Raw genomic sequence first — 19,615 nt, forward strand, 5'->3', positions numbered from 1 at the left:
ATTTTGAAGCAATTTTTTTCTCCAAACTTTAGTTATGAGATATAGTTCGTTAACACATATAATTATTCAAAAAAGTACGGTCTTTTTACGAACCGTTTCATTCCGGTTTTTTAGGCGGTTTATCCGAACTAAATCGATTTTTGATTAAAAAGATAAAAAACCGACTGTTTTTCATATTTAAAAATCTAATTCTGATGTATCAGTTTATCTTTTTTTAGGGTTTACAGATATTTTTTGTCTCTTACTTATGTTATTTCCATTTTTATTTAACGTCAAAATATAGGCATTTTGCTATAAAAGTAAACTAATAATTCCAGTAGTTCCATCCCTTCAATTGCAGAATGAAGGTTTTGATGTCAAAATAGTTTTTAAACAATATGAAGCTATGAAAATAATCACTTTTTAAAAGTTGCTTATTAACCTCAACTGCATGGTTTAATGATACTTTCTAGATTTCTTTTCTAAATACGAACCATTACTCTCTGACTACCAAAGTTTAATTAACTACAAACATTAAATTATAAAAAAATTTACTGCTTTTTTTTTATAATGAATAATAAAGTTCAATAACAAAAGTTATAGAATTTATTTATTATCAAATTCTAATTCTTATAATGACACATTCAAGTAAAAAACTGTATTCACTGCAAACCGCGCTAAGTCAAAAAAAAATTGAGTTAATTACATTTCTACATTTTAGATACTGAAATCTAATATCTGTTTAAATATTAGATCTAATAAAAAACACTCTGTCCTAAAAATATTTAGGGAAAATATTACAACATTTTCAAAACACGCTAAGTCAAACAGGGTTACAGCTGCAAAACGTTCTAAGTCCGCAGCGAATCAAATGGCGTTATGATTTTGTAGCAACCAATAAAAGGAGTATTTATATCAAAATTAGCGCACTTTTTGTTAGCGCTTTAAGTTATTTAATATTCACATTGAAAAAAGTGACTAAAATTACACAAGGTTTTATTGTTGTAGGAGAAAAAGCAAGCCACCGTCTTACTAAGGGTAACGCAAGGAAAAGAAAACAAGTTGAAAGGTAAGAAGTGTATTTTTATATTATGAATGTTAAAAGTTTTATACAAACAGAATCATACAAATTTATCTTATATAAAGAAGATAAATTTGTATGATTCGGTTTATATATATATATATATGTAAATGTTAGTTTACATTTTAATTTTTAGGCTTGGACCAAAACCACCTTCAAAACACTATTGGCAATATGACCACAAAACAACATACAAATGTTCTGAAATAAAAAATAATGACCTCTACCTTTTTAATGCTCATTTTTATAATTCTATCAAAAAATGTGACCAAGACAAATATATACTAAAGCTTTTGTCTGTTCAGAAAAAACAACGATCTAGAAAAAAAGCGTAATTTAATCCTCAAAAAATGAGAAATAGGTCTAATTGTGAAATTAGTTTTTTTATGGAAAAAGAAAACAGACAAATAGTGCATGTTTGTAAAGACACTTTTCTAAAATCCTTACATGTTGGTAAAACTCGTGTTCAAAATATTGCAAAACATATCTTTAACATGGTAATCCTATAAAAGAAAACAGAGGTGGTGATAAAAAGAGCCACAAATTTAAGTATAAGCGAAAGGCTGTGATAGAATTTATAAATACTCTTCTTGGAAGGGAGAGTCATAATAGCAGAAAGAAATCTATAAAACTTTATCTACCATCAGAGCTTAAAAGTATTAAAACAGTATGGAAATTGTACGCAGATAAGGAACCAAATCTACCAGTGACATGAATTTTTCGAAAAAACTTTTATAAGCAACATTAATTTAGGGTTTGGTTCTCCAAAATCAGATGTATGTTCATTTTGTGAAAGAATTCGAAACCAAATTAAGATTGAAAATAAATTAGAAAAGAAGAAAAGTTTAATTACTGATTTAGTTGTTCATAAGCGTAGAGCAAATGCATTCTATGATCTTTTAAAGGAGCAGAGAGATGGTTTAAAAACTATTTGCTTCGACCATCAACAAAACCAAGTCATGCCTAAAGTTCCAGATCAGCAAGCTTATTACAGTAGACAACTATACATATACAACTTTTGTGTTGTAGAAAACAAAAATAACGGATCATTAAATCCAGATAATGTCACTATCTATACTTGGAATGAGAATGATTTCAAAAAGAATAGTCCTTCCTGTTCCAGTACAGTATATGACAAGCTCTGCAATACAAACATGGATGGCATAGACACTGTTCGTTTAGTTTCTAATGCATGTGGTAGTCAAAATAAAAATGTTGCTTTAATTTATATGGCAGGGTTCTGGCTGTTTAGACATGCACCAACATTAGTAAAAACAATTGAACTTTCGTTTCCTGTTCGAGGACATACATTTTTGCCTTGTGACCGTGTATTTGGAACTTTAGAAAAAAAGCTTAAAAAGATTAAGCGAATATATTCCCCAGAAGAGTACTATAATGTTTACAGTACACAGGGAAAAGTGAAAATTGCAGAAAGAGACTGAAGTGTGTTAGATTTTAAATCAGTATCACTAAGAGTTTTTATAAAAACCGCTGCCAATCAAAATTCAGGAAAATAAACGCTTTTTTATCACAAGAGGATTACTTAAAAATAAAGTCCAAAGAGAACCATATTTTAAATTTTTTCTGAACAGTCCTCAGATTATAACAAAGAGAGGGCATGACTGTTTTTCTTGTCCATCTCAGATTCAGAAAGGAGTCCCAGTTGCGGATGCTAAAAAGAAAGATATCAAAAGTTTAATTCTTGTGGATGCAGGAGTGAACTGGGAGCACGATAATCGTTTTAATTTTTTAAAAAGTATTGTTATTGATTCTTTAATAAAAGAACGCCTAGAAGATGAGCAAGATACTATATGCAGTTGTCTTGATGAAGATGCTGCAAGCAGACATGTTTAACTTTTTGTTGTATTTCAAATTTTGTTTTGTTGTTGATCAGTTTCTAAATAAAAACAATATTTTGTTTTTCCCTTTGTTTTATACTTCCTTTTCCGTTGCCTTATTTATAGTACAGCTATTCACGAAAGTTTAAACGATTGCAGAATTTTAATCAAGTTTGTTTGGTTTTTGTTTAATAAAAAAAACTGTAAAATGATATCGAATTAATTTTTTTTATTTATTAAAGAAAAAGTAATTACCTTTAAAATGAGTATCAACATATTATAAAATTTTTATATTTAGTTAGAAAAAAGCTATTACAAAAAATCTTATAGGAAAAATAAGAAGCACAAAAGTATAAACGAATTGCAACATTTGTTTTAATAGCAAAGATAAACTCGTTTATGCATTTATTCAACTAATTTCATGCACATCACGCGAGGTTTTACTTTTATCGATCATCGTTTTTATTTTGTTCTCCCTCCTCACAATATGCTGATTTGTTTACACTTAAAAACACATCTAATTATCTGAGCGTAGAAATTAAATAATTTTTTTTTTAAATTTAGATGAGTTTTTAAAGTATTTAACACTTTTATCAGGTCTTAGCAATCAATTTTTTCTTCTTGTAAATACATAGACACAGACACACTCACACACACATATGTATATACATACATACATACATACATACATACATACATACATACATACATACATACATACATACATACATACATACATACATACATACATACATACATACATACATACATACATACATACATACATACATACATACATACATACATACATACATACATACATACATACATACATACATACATACATACATACATACATACATACATACATACATACATACATACATACATACATACATACTCTTTTTTTACTGTCAGTTAGGATCATCATGCCTCACCATGAAGCTTCCTTAGAGATAAGAACTGATGTCAAACATTATTAAAAAAAATGGCTAACCACATATTTCAGTAAAAAAACGTTGGAAAATTTTCAAAAAAATGTAAAGAACTTGGGTGAGAACACATGTTTTAACAAATTTGGCCAAAATTGCAACACAAGGAAACATCAAGCTTATTAAGAAAAAAAAAATCAGTCTTTGAACTGGACCAGTGAAAAGTTGCCAGCTTATGAAAAATTCCATCAATACATCTCCTTGATCCTAAAAATAGAGGTCGTTCATGAATATGATTCAAAAGGAAGGGCAGATTGCGAAAAAAAACCTAGAAAAGTAAGGAGTTTGCTATTTACTTGTTTGAGCCTCTGCTTAACCAAACGAATTGCGAATTTATCAAAATATATACTAACATCAATAGCAATTAAGATAAATATCGAACTGCAACAAACGTTTTTTTTAACCAATTGATTTTGACAAGGCTATGTGTGTGTGTTTACATATACATATATATAAACGTATTTGTCAAAAGTATTAATTCGAAATGGCTGCTTTTTACTTTTTACTTAACGATGTAACCAGAACTATTTTATTGAGGAGAGTTGCATATGCCGAACGCCAATGTAATATTTTGTGTTATTTCCCTTAAAGTACAAATCAAATCCCACTTCTTCCTGAAAAAGAGTTGCTTTCCTTCGAAAAAAAGGGTGTTTTACTTTTTATCCCTCTTCATAGTCACGCCTTTGCCACAGCATTGTTTGCTTCTAGTAATGTAGAGACAGTTATAGAAAATATAGCTACGCTTTTTATTGACGATAAATCCATATTAAAAGCCTTAATTAAAATTCTTCAACAAAAACTTTTTGTTTTGGTGCTCCAAGATAACCTAACGGTTTGTCACAGCATCTCTGAAGAGGATTTAATCAAGAAATAGTCACTAATGACATTTGACCTCTAGGATCTGAGTCACAACCCTAACCACTGCGCCACAGCTTCCATAAGCAGCCGGTTTTCAAGATTTTTTCTAAATTGCTTTTCAAGATTTTTTAATTAATTCGTTAACAGCCTGACGTGATTGTTTTTATTCCTTAAATATATAGAAACTCGAAATGAAAATTACACTTGTGATTTTTAATATAATCTCTGATAGTCGAGTGCGTGTGTTCAGCAAAATTTTAAAAAGTTGGAAGGAAGGTGATATATATATATATATATATATATATATATATATATATATATATATATATATATATATATATATATATATATATATATTCAAATAACTTTCTTTTAAATTTCTTAACTTCTTTTTTTAATACATGGCTTAAGCCGCATGCTCTCTGGGTTTGTCTTCATGTAATGGCATTTGAGAATGCTTTTTAATCGCATTGTGCAGCAAGGTATCGATTGGTAAACAGTTTTCAGTTTGTTAAACTCGATAGGATCAATTCTCCGCCTTGTTCTCCATGAAACCCGATTCCCGCTCCCCAATTTTTCAAAAACATATGTTCCAACATATGCATCTTAGATGTTACTGAAGCCTCGGGCCAATTCACACGATAAAATTGCATAAGGTCGTTTTTCTGTTTTTCTAAAAAGTTGTAAAAAGACAATTACAAAAAAACCAAGTCAGTAAAATATTTTACAAAATAATGACGCTTACTTAAAAGAATTAAATCGTCTGGTGTAATTGCATTTTTTGATGAAAACATTCCAAAGCAATGGAAAAATTTATCATACTTTTCATTCTGATGAGGCGCATATATTTTTTGTTTTCCATAAGTCTTTTCAATTATCTTTTTCTCTTCAGCTAATGTTTCAAGAGCTTTAACGACAGCAGCTTTACCAAACTCTTTGTGAAGGTTATTAAACACATCAATTGCACTGTAAGGTCGGTTTTGTTGCTGTAAATACTCTAAAATAGCTGATTCTGGGGACTTCTTTTTACTCATTGCAAATTTCATAGAGATCTGTAAATATAAATAATTATATGTATATTTATGTGGTCAATGAAAGTTAAGATTAAATTATTTTAGAAGTAATTTTTTAACCAAAAACCAAAAAAACCAAAAAAAATAATATAAATAAAACCACTTAACAAGCATACTAGCAAACTACCTTACTAACTTAACTTTGTCAACATACTAGCGCAAAGGTTTTTTTTAGCTTTTGTTTGTAAATTTTCTGTTTTCTGCTCCACTTGTTAAAGAGTTTTTTTGATAACTTTAATGTATATATTTATTGATTTCTCAAAAACATCAAATAAAAATTGTTTAGATAAATTCTTACCTAACAGCAGTTTAACATAATAGGTTAACATAATATTTAAGATAATATAACAACTTATACTATTATACTTTAACAGTGAAGTTTTTCCAGTAAAATCCGAAATTTTTTTAACGCTTAATTTGCAAAGATAAAATTGCGCGATGCTATAAACGTTGAAAAAATTACAAGATATTATTACCGTTTTTCATTCATGATCTTGAACCATATTTTCAGAAAGAGATTCGCTTCTTATCGAAAGAAGTTTAAAATTTTCTAACATTTAAGATTTTTCTCCGTAAAGCACATCAAACTTTACACTCTTCTTTTTTTTAATCTAATTTAGAATTAGGTAATACAGTCTAAAAAACCTCCTGGGGCCGTTAAAATCACAACTTCGGATTTGACGTCAAAAGATTTTTGATAAATTCTATTGGGAAGTAATAAAATTTGTTTTTAAAACTTGACGCGTGTCTGGAAAAACTGTATGGAATAAAATCGGCGCAAATCGATCGCCGGAGCATTAAAAACCAAACAACTTTCATTTTTCAGAGTTTATTTTTCTATTCTTTTTACATGAAATACAAATTAGAAAAAAAAGCAAATAACAGTTAAAAAGATATTTAAGAAATTGATAAATTGAATTAGAAAATATGCAAATATTCAATAAAAAAAAGATCACTTTTAGTAGAAAAAATATGTTAAAATTTTACATAACCTAGCACGCTTTTTACATAGGATGCAGAAGTTAAAATAGAACCATTTACAGTTCTATTTGGTAGACCTGCATCATTGCAGAACTATGTTGCAACTTAAATTCACGCAAGATATCACATCTGAATGAAATAACTTTCTAAAATTGTTGCGTTCAATAACTTAATTTCATTTGGCTGCAGGTGGTACAAGTTGTGCTTCATCCTCAATCTTTTTCAGCAGGGTTTTGCAATGAAGGATTTTTGTGAATGGTTTGCGCCAATTACATCCTATGCATTTTCACACTATATTTTTTTGTCTTTTTTTCCCTTCAGTTTTATAGCGGACTGAAAAAAGTACATATTTGGGGATTTTTTTTTTGCAAGGATAGGATTTGTTAAGCGAGATAAGGGATTCACTTAAAAAATTGGATTCGACGAATTTTTCAAAATTTTTTAGATTTAAGCCTATAAACTCATCAATAACAGGCAGATTGTAATCAGGCAGCATTTTACCACTTTGATTAATAATTTTTTCAATTTGATGAAGAGTAGCTTGTTCAGCTATTAGAAGTGGGATTGAGTGGTGAATGAAATCTTCCATCATAAAAGCTTTGCATGCATTCCAGAGATGTAAAGGATTGTCAGATTCAAGAAAGGTGAAAATAATTGAAAACAACTGTCTAATTTGCTTTGGCATACGTGTTAAAACTGCCTTAGAAAGAATATTCTGCCATTCAGTGTCATCTTGCAACAAATCTTTCAAAACACATGCTTCACAAAACATTTCAAGGACAATACCATTAACAGTATGCACATCCTCCCAAGATGTTGCTTCTTTTGCTTGCAAAAGTAGCAGTTTAAGAAAAAACAATTCTCCAGTTGGATTAACTTTATCCATTCTTACTATCACCTTATTACCACATCTTTGTCTAACCTTCCATTTACAATGTTTATCATCAAATACAAAGTGATAAGGAATGTCTACATAAGAATAGCAATGCGCTCTTTCATTTTCAGTATTTAACTTAAACCATGCCATTAGGTGCATATCATGCTGAGCTGCACAATCTAAAGCCTTTTGTTCTGCTCCTTCTCTAAAATACAATAATTGATTTTCAGGTAGATGTTTACCAAGTCACAGCACTTTGAAAACACGGAAACAACATAATATAAACATATGTACCAACTATAAACACAATAAATGTGTTTAAATATGTATATAAGGTTATTATATACCTTATATACATTTAATATATGAACTTCAATAAATACGAATTCTCTCAATACTAATTTTTTATTTTATCTAAGAAATTTTCGCTAGATTATTGATACTAGCATCTTCAGCTTTAATTACAAATATTATTAAATTAAATTACAAACAAACATTAACGGTAATGTCACTTTTTAATGGCTTCTTTAAACTTCGCTTTAGTTGGGCTTCTTTAATATTTCGTAGGTATAAAAAGTATGGCGTCCAAAATTGCATTTTTACATATTGACCGTCATCTAAATTCATACCTCCATTTTTAGGTCCGCATTTGTTGAACTGAATTTCGATTGCCTCTCGAACTTTTCTTTCAAATTTTTTGGGTTCTACTTTTAGCGTCTTTACTTGATCCCATTTTATATTACCTGAACATTTAATTTTATGATGGCCAATTGCATATTGTTCTAATTTTTCTTCAAAAACATTTTTTTGGTGTTGTTTTGTTCTTGTTGCTATTTTCATTTTTGTTTCACCGATGTATTTTTGTTTACACTCGCATTCTATTAGGTATACTCCGGGATGGCTATTTGATGGTAGTTTTGTTGCGCGAAGTTAGTAAAGATTTAAGATTTGCACTGGATTTAAAGGCTGCCCTGTAACCTGCTTTCCTAAAGATTTTTCGAAGTTTTGGTGATAATACTGGAATCCACGGTAGTGATATAGTTGGCATGGTTGCTTTGTTGTTAGATAAAACTATTTCATTATTTGAGTGTCGTTTTTTTATAACAATATTTGCAAGGTCTTGTATTTTCTTCTTTTCGTATCCATTTTCAGCAAACACATTTATTAGGAAATCGATTTCTTTATTTAAAAATTTTTCAGAGCAAATTGATAAAGCTCTATGAATAAATCCTTTAAATATTCCTTCCAAGATTTTTGGATCGTGGTTTGAATTGGGCTTAACCTGAATATTTGTTATTGCTTTTTTTCGATGTATGTTAAAATCATATTTACCTTTTTGATTATTCGTTATTTGGATGTCTAAAAAATTTAATCTTTTATTTTCATCTTCCAATTCAATTGTGTATTTGATGGCATGATGTTGACTGTTTAATATTTGTTGAAAACGGATGGCATTATCTTTATTTGTAAATCTTGCGTGGCTATCATCTACGTACCTGAAAAACGATTTTATTTCTAACAGTGGATTATTATTACCTTATATACATATTTAAACACATTTTTAAAACAATTATATAACACATATTAACACATACAAACAATAAAAACACCTTACATTATTGTACTACATTACATTATTATAAAAACACATTGATAAAACAGCTGTAAAGCACTTATTACCACATACACATACATATCAAAAAAGCATATATGCAAACAATAAACGTGTGCAAACAAAAATTTTTTAAAATGACACGAGAAAATTTAAAAAGATTCAAAATATATATTTACAAACAATATTCTCTACCTTCTTTTTTTTTTTCATAAGAACTGTCATCCTCATAACAAAATTTAACCTTTACATACAATAACATGTGACATGCCATGTCAGTGTTGACACAAAAGTTTAATTCATTTTACTAAATTTTCTAAAAAACAACAAAAATAGTTTATAGCATCACAGAAATTTCAATGTAGTAATAACCATTTTATGGAAATAGCATTAGTATAACTTTAAATAACATCCATACCCCTACTTTCCTTCTAAAAATAAGATAATAAAAACAAAACTGCAAAAAGAAAAACTAAAACAAACAAAATATAAACGATTTAAAAAATTAAAATCTTTTCTACTTTATCTAATAAAAATTTAAATCCTTTCTACTTTACCTAATAAAAATGCATATATAACTATTTTATATACTTACTTCAATTATAAGATGATCTTAGCGATGATTATTTATCTTAATATGATTCTTTATGTAATATATCTAAACTAATAATTAAATTCCAAATCTAAACTAATAGTTTAGTTCCAAAAGGAAAAAAGTTTTAACTCGCTTAAGAGATCTTTCTCCAATGGCCGTGTGCAACGCAAAAACGCGCTCTATCAAAGCCCTAGTAACTAATGACGAAACGACATTAAACGTTAAACGTTTCTGTACTAATAAAATTAAGATTACTGTTTAAAATAGTCTTTTTTTAAAAATTCTTTTAACAAAAAGTAAAAATTATAAAGCGTTTTTAATCATTTCCTACTTCAAAGTTTTATTGTCTAAAACATCTATATATTGTATTTATATTTTTCGATTGAAGCAATGCGAAACAAGTCGACAGCTATAAAGTTGTTCTTTTACTTTTAGTTAAAATTATATTTAAACCTGAAAGCACACTTCATCCGAAGTTCTCTCAGCTTTTTCTAATTCAGACGAATATGATGAATTCTGTTACTCTTATTAAGACAATACCTCTAACAGTGGCTATTTTTAGAGTCCTTGTGTTGTCTTGCTATAGGTGTAGAAGAAGCTGAGAAATGAAATCATAAAAAAATGCGAAGTGAAATGATTTTAAAAAATAACGTTATGTAAAAGTTGGCTAGTATAAATCTGACTTAAAAATAATATCATTTTAACGTTGTATTTAGTGAAAAGTTTGAACAGCTCAACTGTTATCAACAGCTATCGGTTTTGAATGTGTTTGCTGTTTTCAAGTCGGTCCAACTTGCATAATTGTTTCGTCGCAATTCTTTCAGGTAACTAAATTTCCTCTTCTATATAGTTTTTAATTTTGTTGCTATGATTTTCTTCTATGTTTCGTTGCTTTGTTGCTACATTAAACATTCTTGAGCTCAAAAGTTTATCAATCTGGAAAAGTTAAGTCGCGAAATAATTTCAACACGCCCTCATGATAGCAAACAAGTGAATGAAGTAAGAATGATGGGATAAATGATGGGATAAATGATGGGATAAATGATGGGATAAATGATGGGATTAATGATGGGATAAATAATTTTAAATTACCTTATCGTATCTCAACCAGTTCAGTCTAAGTTAAATCACTCAAATCAAATTTTTTAAATACTAAAATATGATATGCTCAATTATCAGTAAGATAAAGGCTTTTAAAAAAACTATACTTAAAAAGATGCCTATCCCAATCTTACAAAGTTTTTAAATCATGGCATTTAAGTAACTCAAAAATTCCAAGAATTTAAACAGTTTTGCGCGGGAAATTTTAAAGTGAAATTAAGGGTCGTTTTAGTGATCTCGCTCTTAATTACTTGGGAAGTTTCTCCGAAATTTTATTAGAAATTACATGAACTTCTTTTATAGCTCTACGATTAGGCTAAATAAAGTTAATAATTAGTATAATTATGCCCTAACACAAACTACATTAAGATATTTAAGAAAACGATTTCAAAGTCAGCTAAGTATGCCTGAGATTTAAAAATTACCTTAAAGGAAAAAAGTCATTTTCAAAATCTCTAATGATAGTTTGCTTTATTTTTTCTGTGCAAGACATTTAAGATCAAATATAAGATTTGAGGATTAATATAAGGATTCCAAAGTGTACATCAGTAGATGTAAAATGCGGGTTCTAGCGCATCGATACCGTTATATATTGGGGGGTTGACTATTTTTGAAAGATGACGGTTTTTTAAGTTCTTATCATAGTTTTCCAAGAAGAATATAAAAATAATGATGTTATTTGTATATTTGTTAAGATTTCTTTCTGTTTCCTTTTTATTCAAAATATTTCTTACCGTCCATGCGCAATGATTTAAAATTATTTTCTTCTTATTTAAAAATGTTTTTAGCGAGAACAAAGCATGCAGGTGAAGTGAAAGCGTTGTTTGATCTTTTGTTCAATAACATGAGGATGGTGTGTTTGCGAATAAGTAAAGAAGGGATAAGTGTGAAAACAAAAACAACGATAAATTTAATGTTTGAAGTGGATCTTTTTGCAGATCGTTTTGATGAGTACGTGTTTGATTTTGAGGAATCGTTGCATGTGGGTGTTGAGAGTTATGTGAGTAAGGTGTTTAAAACGGTGAAAAGTGGTAGCGAGTTGACTTTGTCGATTTTGAGTGCGGGAAGTTTGGAAATCGCCGTGAGATCTTTAGACCAGTTTGCGTATAATATTAAGGTGACGACGGAAAGCGTTCAAAACGTGAGTTTGAGTGAGCGTTATTCTTTTTGGTCAAAGAGAAGAGTTTCGGCTAGTAGGTTTAGTGATATGTGTAAGATGATAAAGCCGACATCGGAATTTAGAGTGTTTTTAGAGAAAGGGGTGTTGATATTTTCAATGGAGACAAGCGGTGTTTTTAGTGAGAGCTTTAAGTTTGGAGAAGAGAGTGATGATAAGAAATTTGATTTGATGCGTAAGTCTGATCAGCTGTATCGAGTTTCAAAAATCGTTTCTTTTTCGAGCGTGTTGGATGTGTATGTGGGAGAGACGTTAATGATTTCGTCTACAGGAGAAATAGGAATGATAAAAGTGTAGTTTCTATGATTTTTTATTTTTGTTGAATAAAAAATTTTGTTTACAAAATGGAGCCTTAAATGGGTATGCTATTGAAGGGTGAATTGGGACCGAGAAGTAAACCAAGGCCTGAGAATTGTTCTTCTTCTCCAGAGCCAATACGATTGTATGCTTTTTTATTTTTAATGTAAAGCCCATCGCCTTGAGTATTTCCAGCCCAATGGTTTAGGTATATACCGGATCCTAATCTGGATATTTTTAGTCCTTTTCCGTCTTTTTTTAAGTAAACTATTCCGCGCCTAGCAATTTTGTCGACCATGGCAGAACCGGCAGAGGCTCCAACACCAGAGAGTAGTCCAGTGGCAAGAGCAGGGACGACTTTTGTGGCGATGGTACTTCCGATCATTCCTAGTTAAGGTAAAAGGGCACCGATGAATCCTCCTTCTACTTTTGCGTTGTGCATGAGTTGTTTTTTGTTGAGTTTGAGCGTGACGCCTTTTCCATTGTCGTAGGCTTTTGCAATTTTGTTTAATTGGGTTTTAGTGACAGCGAGAATATGTTCGCCGTTTAAGTCTTGATGAGTGAGTTTTATGCTGACTTCGGTTTCGTTTTGAATGGCTTTTTTAATTTTGTCAGCTTTTGAAATGTTGAGTTTGATCTTTTGGTACATTTTTAATAGAGTAGGAAATTTTTTTTTTCACCGACTGAAAGCGCTTCCGGAGAAAAGATCGTGTAGAGTGGATGAGATTTTTTCTCTGATGTGGTATCTGACAATGATGTCTTCTCCTCTAAAATCGATCAAGTGATCATCTTGATCAACGATTTGTGTTTCCATTCTTGAAATTTTGCTGACAACGATGGGAAGGTAAATCAAATGAAAAGGTTTTTCAACAATTTTGGTTCCGGGTTCAACTTGTGGGTAAAAGGAGTAAATATCGTTTGTTGTTTTTCCGTCTAAATAAGACGAGCCGATAATGTCGTTGGTGACTCGGATCACTGCAGTTTCTTCAATTCTCACGATGTTTTCAGACTCGTAGGTGTCGATGACGCTTGTGACTTTATTAGGGTCAACAGGGTCTTCTTTTTTTTCCACGTAGGTGTATTCGTTTCTATCGAATCCGAGGAGCGATCCTATGCTGTTATTGACGTTGAAATCAACCCAGTATCTTGTCGTTGCTGTAGGCTTTCCAAATTTTAATACGGCTTTTAACGAAGACTCGTTTGCTGTAATGGTGACTCCGTCTACTCTGTACAAGTTTCCTGTTTGTTTTTGGATTTCATTTTGAAGGTATTCGTTGAGCTGGTTGATTTCGTAGGATCCTTCTTGAATGTAGATGGTGTAACTGTTCGATCAAGCGTTTGGGCTGTATCTGAAAACGTTATTTTTAGAGGTGATGTTGGGGTAGCTTCGATAGGTTTCGAGTCCTACAAGAGCCATTTCGTACTGTTTGTTTAAATCCAGCTCGATGGGCCTTTCAAAGTATGTTTTGATGGAGCTGTTTGATACGGTGGGAAGATCTTTTTTAGATTTGGCAAGCAAATAAAATCCAGACATGTTTTTTATACGTTTGAAAAATAAAAATCGTCCAACCCGCTTCTGTATTTGAATAATTGTAGAATGAGTTCTTTTGGTAGTTTCTTCTCAAAGGCTTTTTTGAGTATTTTGTATTCGGGTTGGAAAAGGGATTTGCCAAAGACTTGCAAGTGGTTATAATCCAGCCATCCAGGTCTAAGCAGTAAATTGAGCAGCAAGGTTGTTTTTCCGCAATCAGACTTTCCGACGATGATTCCTCGAATGCTTCTTGGCAAAAGCTTGTTGTTGTATCTTTTGGTTTTTCCGATATTCCATGACAAATCAATGACTTCCATTTTGTACTGGGAAAAAAATATTTATCTTGTATTTAAAATGTACTGCGTTAAATGCAAAAGGAAAACTGAAACCATTCACTTGAAAAATGAGATGACAAAAAACAATAGACCTATGTTGAAAGGGACTTGTGACTCTTGCGGAACGACCAAATGCAAGTTTGTTTCTTCGCATGGATCATCTTCGGCAACAAAAGGAGGTGATTTGGTGGAGTCGATTAACAAGCTGTCGAGCAAAGTAAAGCTTCCGTGGGAAAAATTTCCAGGAGAAATGCACATTCCTGGGATGAACTTTGCAGGACCGGGAACCAATTTGGATAAGAGGTTGACTTCTACGGACATGTATCAAGATTGGAGCAAGCCGGTAGACAGAGTGGACAATGCAGCGTATCACCATGATTTGGCTTATAAATATTTCAATGACCGGCAAAACAGGAATGTGGCAGATCAGATGATGCTTGAGGAGATGAATTCGATCCCCAATCCCACTCAAAGAGAGATCAACGAAAGATAGCTCATTACTCCGGTGATCAAAGCTAAAGGTAAATTTGGATTGGGAGTAGGATCTAAAAATTTAAAGAATTTTCATGGATCTGAAAGATCTAAAAAAAAAAAAATGCCTCTGAAATGGACGGATCAGCTTGCAGAGGAGCTACATAAACCGGTCATTCATCATTTTAAAAGAAGAAGGGTGATTGTGAACGACATTGATGAGATATGGGCTTCCGATTTGGTGGACATGCAATCGTTTTCAAAATTCAACAACGGCGTAAAATATTTGCTCATGGTGATTGACGTGTTTTCAAAGTATGGATGGATCGTTCCGTTAAAAAGCAAAACGGGTCTTGAAGTGTCTAAAGCGTTGAAAAAGATTTTCGGTGAAAGAAAATGCGTCAAATTGTGGGTAGATAAAGGAAAAGAATTTTACAAAAAGCACGTGAGAGCGCTAGGTGTGCAATTGTATTCCACTGAAAACGAAGAAAAAAGTTGCGTCGTTGAGCGATGGAACAGAACGATGAAAGAGATAATGTTTAAATATTTTTCAGTCAACAATACCAATAAATATATTGACGTATTAGATAAGATGGTGAAAAATTACAACTGCACAAGGCACTCTTCCATTAAAATGACTCTAGTGGAAGCCAGTGATGAAAAGAATAAAAATAAGGTCTGGATGAACCTGAATGGTAAACAGAGAGAAAGAGCAAAACCGAAATTTTCAATGGATGACAAAGTGCGGATCACAAAAAAGAAGTCTCATTATGAAAAGGGGTATACACCAAGATGGACTTAAGAGGTTTTTACCGTGTCAAAAGTTCAGTATACGGATCCTCTCACGTATAAAATTGATGATGCTAGCGGTGAAGAAATTCAAGGCACTTTTTACGAGCAGGAGATGCAAAAGACGCATCAGGACATATTCAGGATTGAAAAAATTGTTCGCAAAACCAATAGCAGATCATTGGTGAAATGGTTGGGGTATCCAGACTCGTTTAATTCGTGGGTGAACAATAAAGAATTGATTAGTTTGCTTTCGAGCGACATTGGTCATTTGCTTACTGAAAAAAATTTTCAGGTCCATTAAAAAATGAGCAAGATAATGGTTTTGTTTGAGCCCTTTATAAATGAGTATCTTAAGACGGAAGATTACGAGGAGTCGTATTATTATTCGCCTTATGAAGAAAAGTACCATTACAAGATTTACAGCTTTGAAAATGATTTGGATTTCACCATTATTCGTCGAATAGATGAACTTGAGTTGAAAATAAAGTGTGGAGGGATTCGTTTTGAAAAAAGTGGCATGGTGTTGAAAGATGTATTTGAGTATGCTAGAAGAAAAATAAATAAAGTCAAGGAGCAAGTTAAAGTGCCGGATCTAAAAAGGATCTAAAAAAATTTCTTCCCCATTAAAAAAGATGAACTTTGTGACAATTGAGAACTTTGACGAGAGTAAATTATTGGCTGGAGATATTTATACAGCCACAAAGCCCATTCAGTACCAAAAGATTCCGCTCTATTACGAGTATGCTAATGGAAAAGGTCCTTTTATTTTAAGAACCCCCGTTTTGTTTTCTTTGGGTGTGTTTGAAAATCGCAGTGTGGAAACGAAAGAGCTGACGGGATATTCCATGTCTTTTGTTGCTTTTGACGATAAAAAAGGCATGACAGCAGAAGAAGAAAAGTTTATAGAGGTGACTGAAAAGATATCAAAATTTCGCGAGCAAGTCATCCATAAGACAGCCTTGTTGAAAAAAGGAGGAAGAACTAAAAAAATAATGACAGAGTATTTGTCCATCTTTAAAAACAAATCTGCGATGATATCGCCAAACGCGTCCCCCATCTTTTTCGGAAAGTTGTATACAAAAGAAAAGAGCATCACTTCTTTGTTTTGCAAAAAAGAGAACAAAAAGATGGTAAAAGCTGTTCCATTGGGGTATGTTCGTCAAAGGTGCTTTGCTATTGCGTCTTTGAGAATTGAAGGCGTTTTTATTAGCTCTCAGATCGAGTCCATTCAAGTCAAGCTTCCAGAAGTGTTCATCACTAAAAATGCTCCTTCTGTTCAAAGCATTATGAGCGATTTGGATTTAGGAGAGTTTGAATCTGACGAAGAAATGTAGATCCTTTGGATCCATGGAATTTCACTTGTGAAATTTTTAGATTCTTTGAATCCATGGAAATCATAAATGATTTTTTAATTTTACACGAATTTAAAAATGATCAACGTCGAAGGAATAAAATTGCCAAATGAGGCTTTGACCAACTTTCAATTGATAGAGGATGCTAAAAAGCTGAAAATAAGAAACTTTCGAGGTGCTTTTGAAAGAGACACATTGCCGAAAAAACCGAGAAGAAAAAAATGTGGCATTGTGAATACGGGAGACTCTGGCACAGGAGGATTTGATTGGGTGTGCTGGTTCAAAGACGGTGATAAGAAATGCAGCTTTGATTCTTATGCTCAACCTCCTCTTATTGAGCTTGTAAATTATTTAAAAAGCCCTGTTTATTACAACAGCGAAAGAGTGCAGTTTGGTAATACCTCTTATTGCGGTCACTTGTGTCTTTACGTCTTGAAAAAATTGGAAGAAGGAAACGACTTTCAGGACGTCATTAATACCTTGTGGTAGAAAATCAAAGATTTTCCACGGATCCGAGGGATCTAAAGCCAAAAATAAAATCTGAGGCATATAAAAATGATTGACAAATTTGGTAGATCAGAATTGGGTCGTTATTTATACAGCCCTTATTCAACCTCTCTTTCAAGCGATCTGTATGTCAGGACAGATGGAAACAGCACCATCATTGCAGACTTGGATTTCAACTCTCACAAAATCATCAACCTGGCAGAACTGACCACTTCGCACGATGCCGCCACCAAAAATTACGTGGAAACGCATTCGTCAGGTGGAGGAACTACTGCGGGAACCGCGGACTTGGATTTGAACTTTCACAAAGCGATCAACTTGAACAAGCCGACCAATCTTCACGACGCTGCCACTAAAAATTACGTAGACGTCAGCTCGAGCATGAATGTTAAAGTGGACGGATCCAGCACGATCACGGGAAGCTTGGATTTAAATTCCCACAAATTGATCAACGTCTCTGATCCAACGGCTTTAAAAGACGCAGCGACAAAAGGGTATGTGGACACAAAAGTGGCATACAACAATATTTCTTACGTAGACATTAACATGACATCACACAAATTGACCAATTTGGCAGAGCCTACTTCATCCTCAGTTTCAGCCACCAAAAATTACGTGGACACGCATGCGTCAGGCGGAACTACAGTAGGAACGGCTGACTTGAATTTGAATTCCCATAAATTGATCACTGTGCTCGACCCTTCAAACTCGCAAGATGCCGCGACAAAAAGTTACGCAGACACGTTGTCACAAAAATCCAACTTTTTAGGGCTTGTTCCAAATTCAAGCTTTTCGTCCTTAGGATTAAAAGCGCAAACGGTGGCATCAGCCGCCACGACAACAGTTTTCACTTACTCGGACGGACCTGGAGTTCTGAGAAGGTTGTGGTTCTACTCTCAGTGGAACTTTTCCTGGAAATGTTTTCATTCGAATATTTACAGATGGCGAAATTAACGTTGGAAATTATTCAGAAACCACGGAAGGAATAGGAGTGGATAACACTGGACTTGCTTGCGACTAGCTTTTTTCTCCTATCGGCGGCCCTTTTTACGCCAATTCTTTGCAAGGATGCAACGTTTTAAGCAACACTTCGTTGGGAGGATATTTTACTCTTGACATGCCGTTCAATACAAACATCAACATCCAATTAATCAACAAAAATACCTCTTCCATCACTTACTGGATTCAGCCTTTCATTTCCACATTCACCTCCATCCCTCCTCTACTTTCATCCGTTAAATTGTACGGCAGGACGTTCAGATATTTAAACACCACTTACGGAAACGAATATGTTTTGCTAGACACAAAAGGAAAAGGAAATGGAGTTTTTCTAAAATACATCAGGATGCACATCGTTGGAGCTTCTGGAAGCTGGTGGGAATCTAGAGTCAGAATGTACGACGGTAATTTACCTCCTGGAAACGGAACCGTTCTCAGTCCTTGGACACTTTATAATACAAACAATTACACTACTTTTTCTGGATATGACAGTGACAGCAAATGCATCTTTTCCTCGTCTGGATTGGAAGATTTTTACTTGTCTTCGTGGAACGGATCAAACGTAACCTCATTCAACAACACATCGACGGGGCTGCTGTACCAATCCAATGCTTCCATTGGGTCCACTACCACCATTTCCTTTTACAGAAATTTTGCAAATGCAGATTCCATGCCCAGCGTTGCAGCCGGCATAAGACTCGTTGTCACACTCAACTCTGGAGACGCGCAAGCCGGTCAATCCGGAAGCTTTTACCTTCTTCTCGGACAAGTGTTTTATTATGCTTAGCTGAACCATGAAAAAATATTATGCAAAATAAATTAAATAAATTTCAGCACAAATGAAAATGCAATGTTCCGAGGCTTTAAGAATCTGCGATAGACTTTTGCTGATAATGGAGATTAAAGAAAGGAGCAAAAAAGAAGACGAAGAGGAGAAAAATATCGAAAAAGAAAGATTAAGAGAAAAAAGTTTCCTTTACTGTTAAAAAGATGAGAAGAATCATTTGAATTGACGAAAATAAGTTGAAAGGCACCGTTTATTTTAACGATCAGTCGGATCATCCTCCTAGACGACTTTGTCGTCGTTCCAGATGCGAAATATTTGCTCAAAGAGACATTAAGTTGAACCGTTTATCCAAACAGACGATTGTTTTTATGTTCGGGATT

The 19,615-nt window shown here is 32.7% G+C and overlaps 1 protein-coding gene, 1 long non-coding RNA gene and 1 pseudogene across 2 annotated transcripts in view; 1 reads left to right on the top strand and 2 right to left on the bottom strand.

Annotated features, from left to right (window-relative positions):
- LOC149876754 (uncharacterized) overlaps positions 1-19,615 on the top strand; it is a 250,371-nt gene that overhangs the window by 67,907 nt on the left and 162,849 nt on the right. The gene's annotated exons all lie outside the window — the stretch shown is intronic.
- On the bottom strand, positions 5,366-5,796 carry LOC149876759 (homologous-pairing protein 2 homolog pseudogene; annotated as a pseudogene).
- On the bottom strand, positions 7,089-9,609 carry LOC149876760 (uncharacterized). The gene is made up of 2 exons (XM_090075101.1): positions 9,487-9,609; positions 7,089-9,175 (listed from the first exon to the last, which is right to left on the bottom strand). Exon 2 carries the CDS (start codon positions 7,836-7,838, stop codon positions 7,089-7,091), a length of 750 nt encoding a protein of 249 aa, XP_089931227.1. The 5' UTR covers positions 7,839-9,175; positions 9,487-9,609.

Source organism: Hydra viridissima, unplaced genomic scaffold, assembly GCF_058129835.1.
Source record: "Hydra viridissima isolate aposymbiotic clone 2 unplaced genomic scaffold, HvirCarnegie_v1 scaffold_18, whole genome shotgun sequence".
Taxonomy (NCBI): Eukaryota; Metazoa; Cnidaria; class Hydrozoa; order Anthoathecata; family Hydridae; genus Hydra; species Hydra viridissima.

Bases quoted from the DNA above. Each gene is read 5' to 3' on its own strand.
- LOC149876760 (XM_090075101.1), bottom strand. From the start codon at position 7,838: ATGCACCTAATGGCATGGTTTAAGTTAAATACTGAAAATGAAAGAGCG.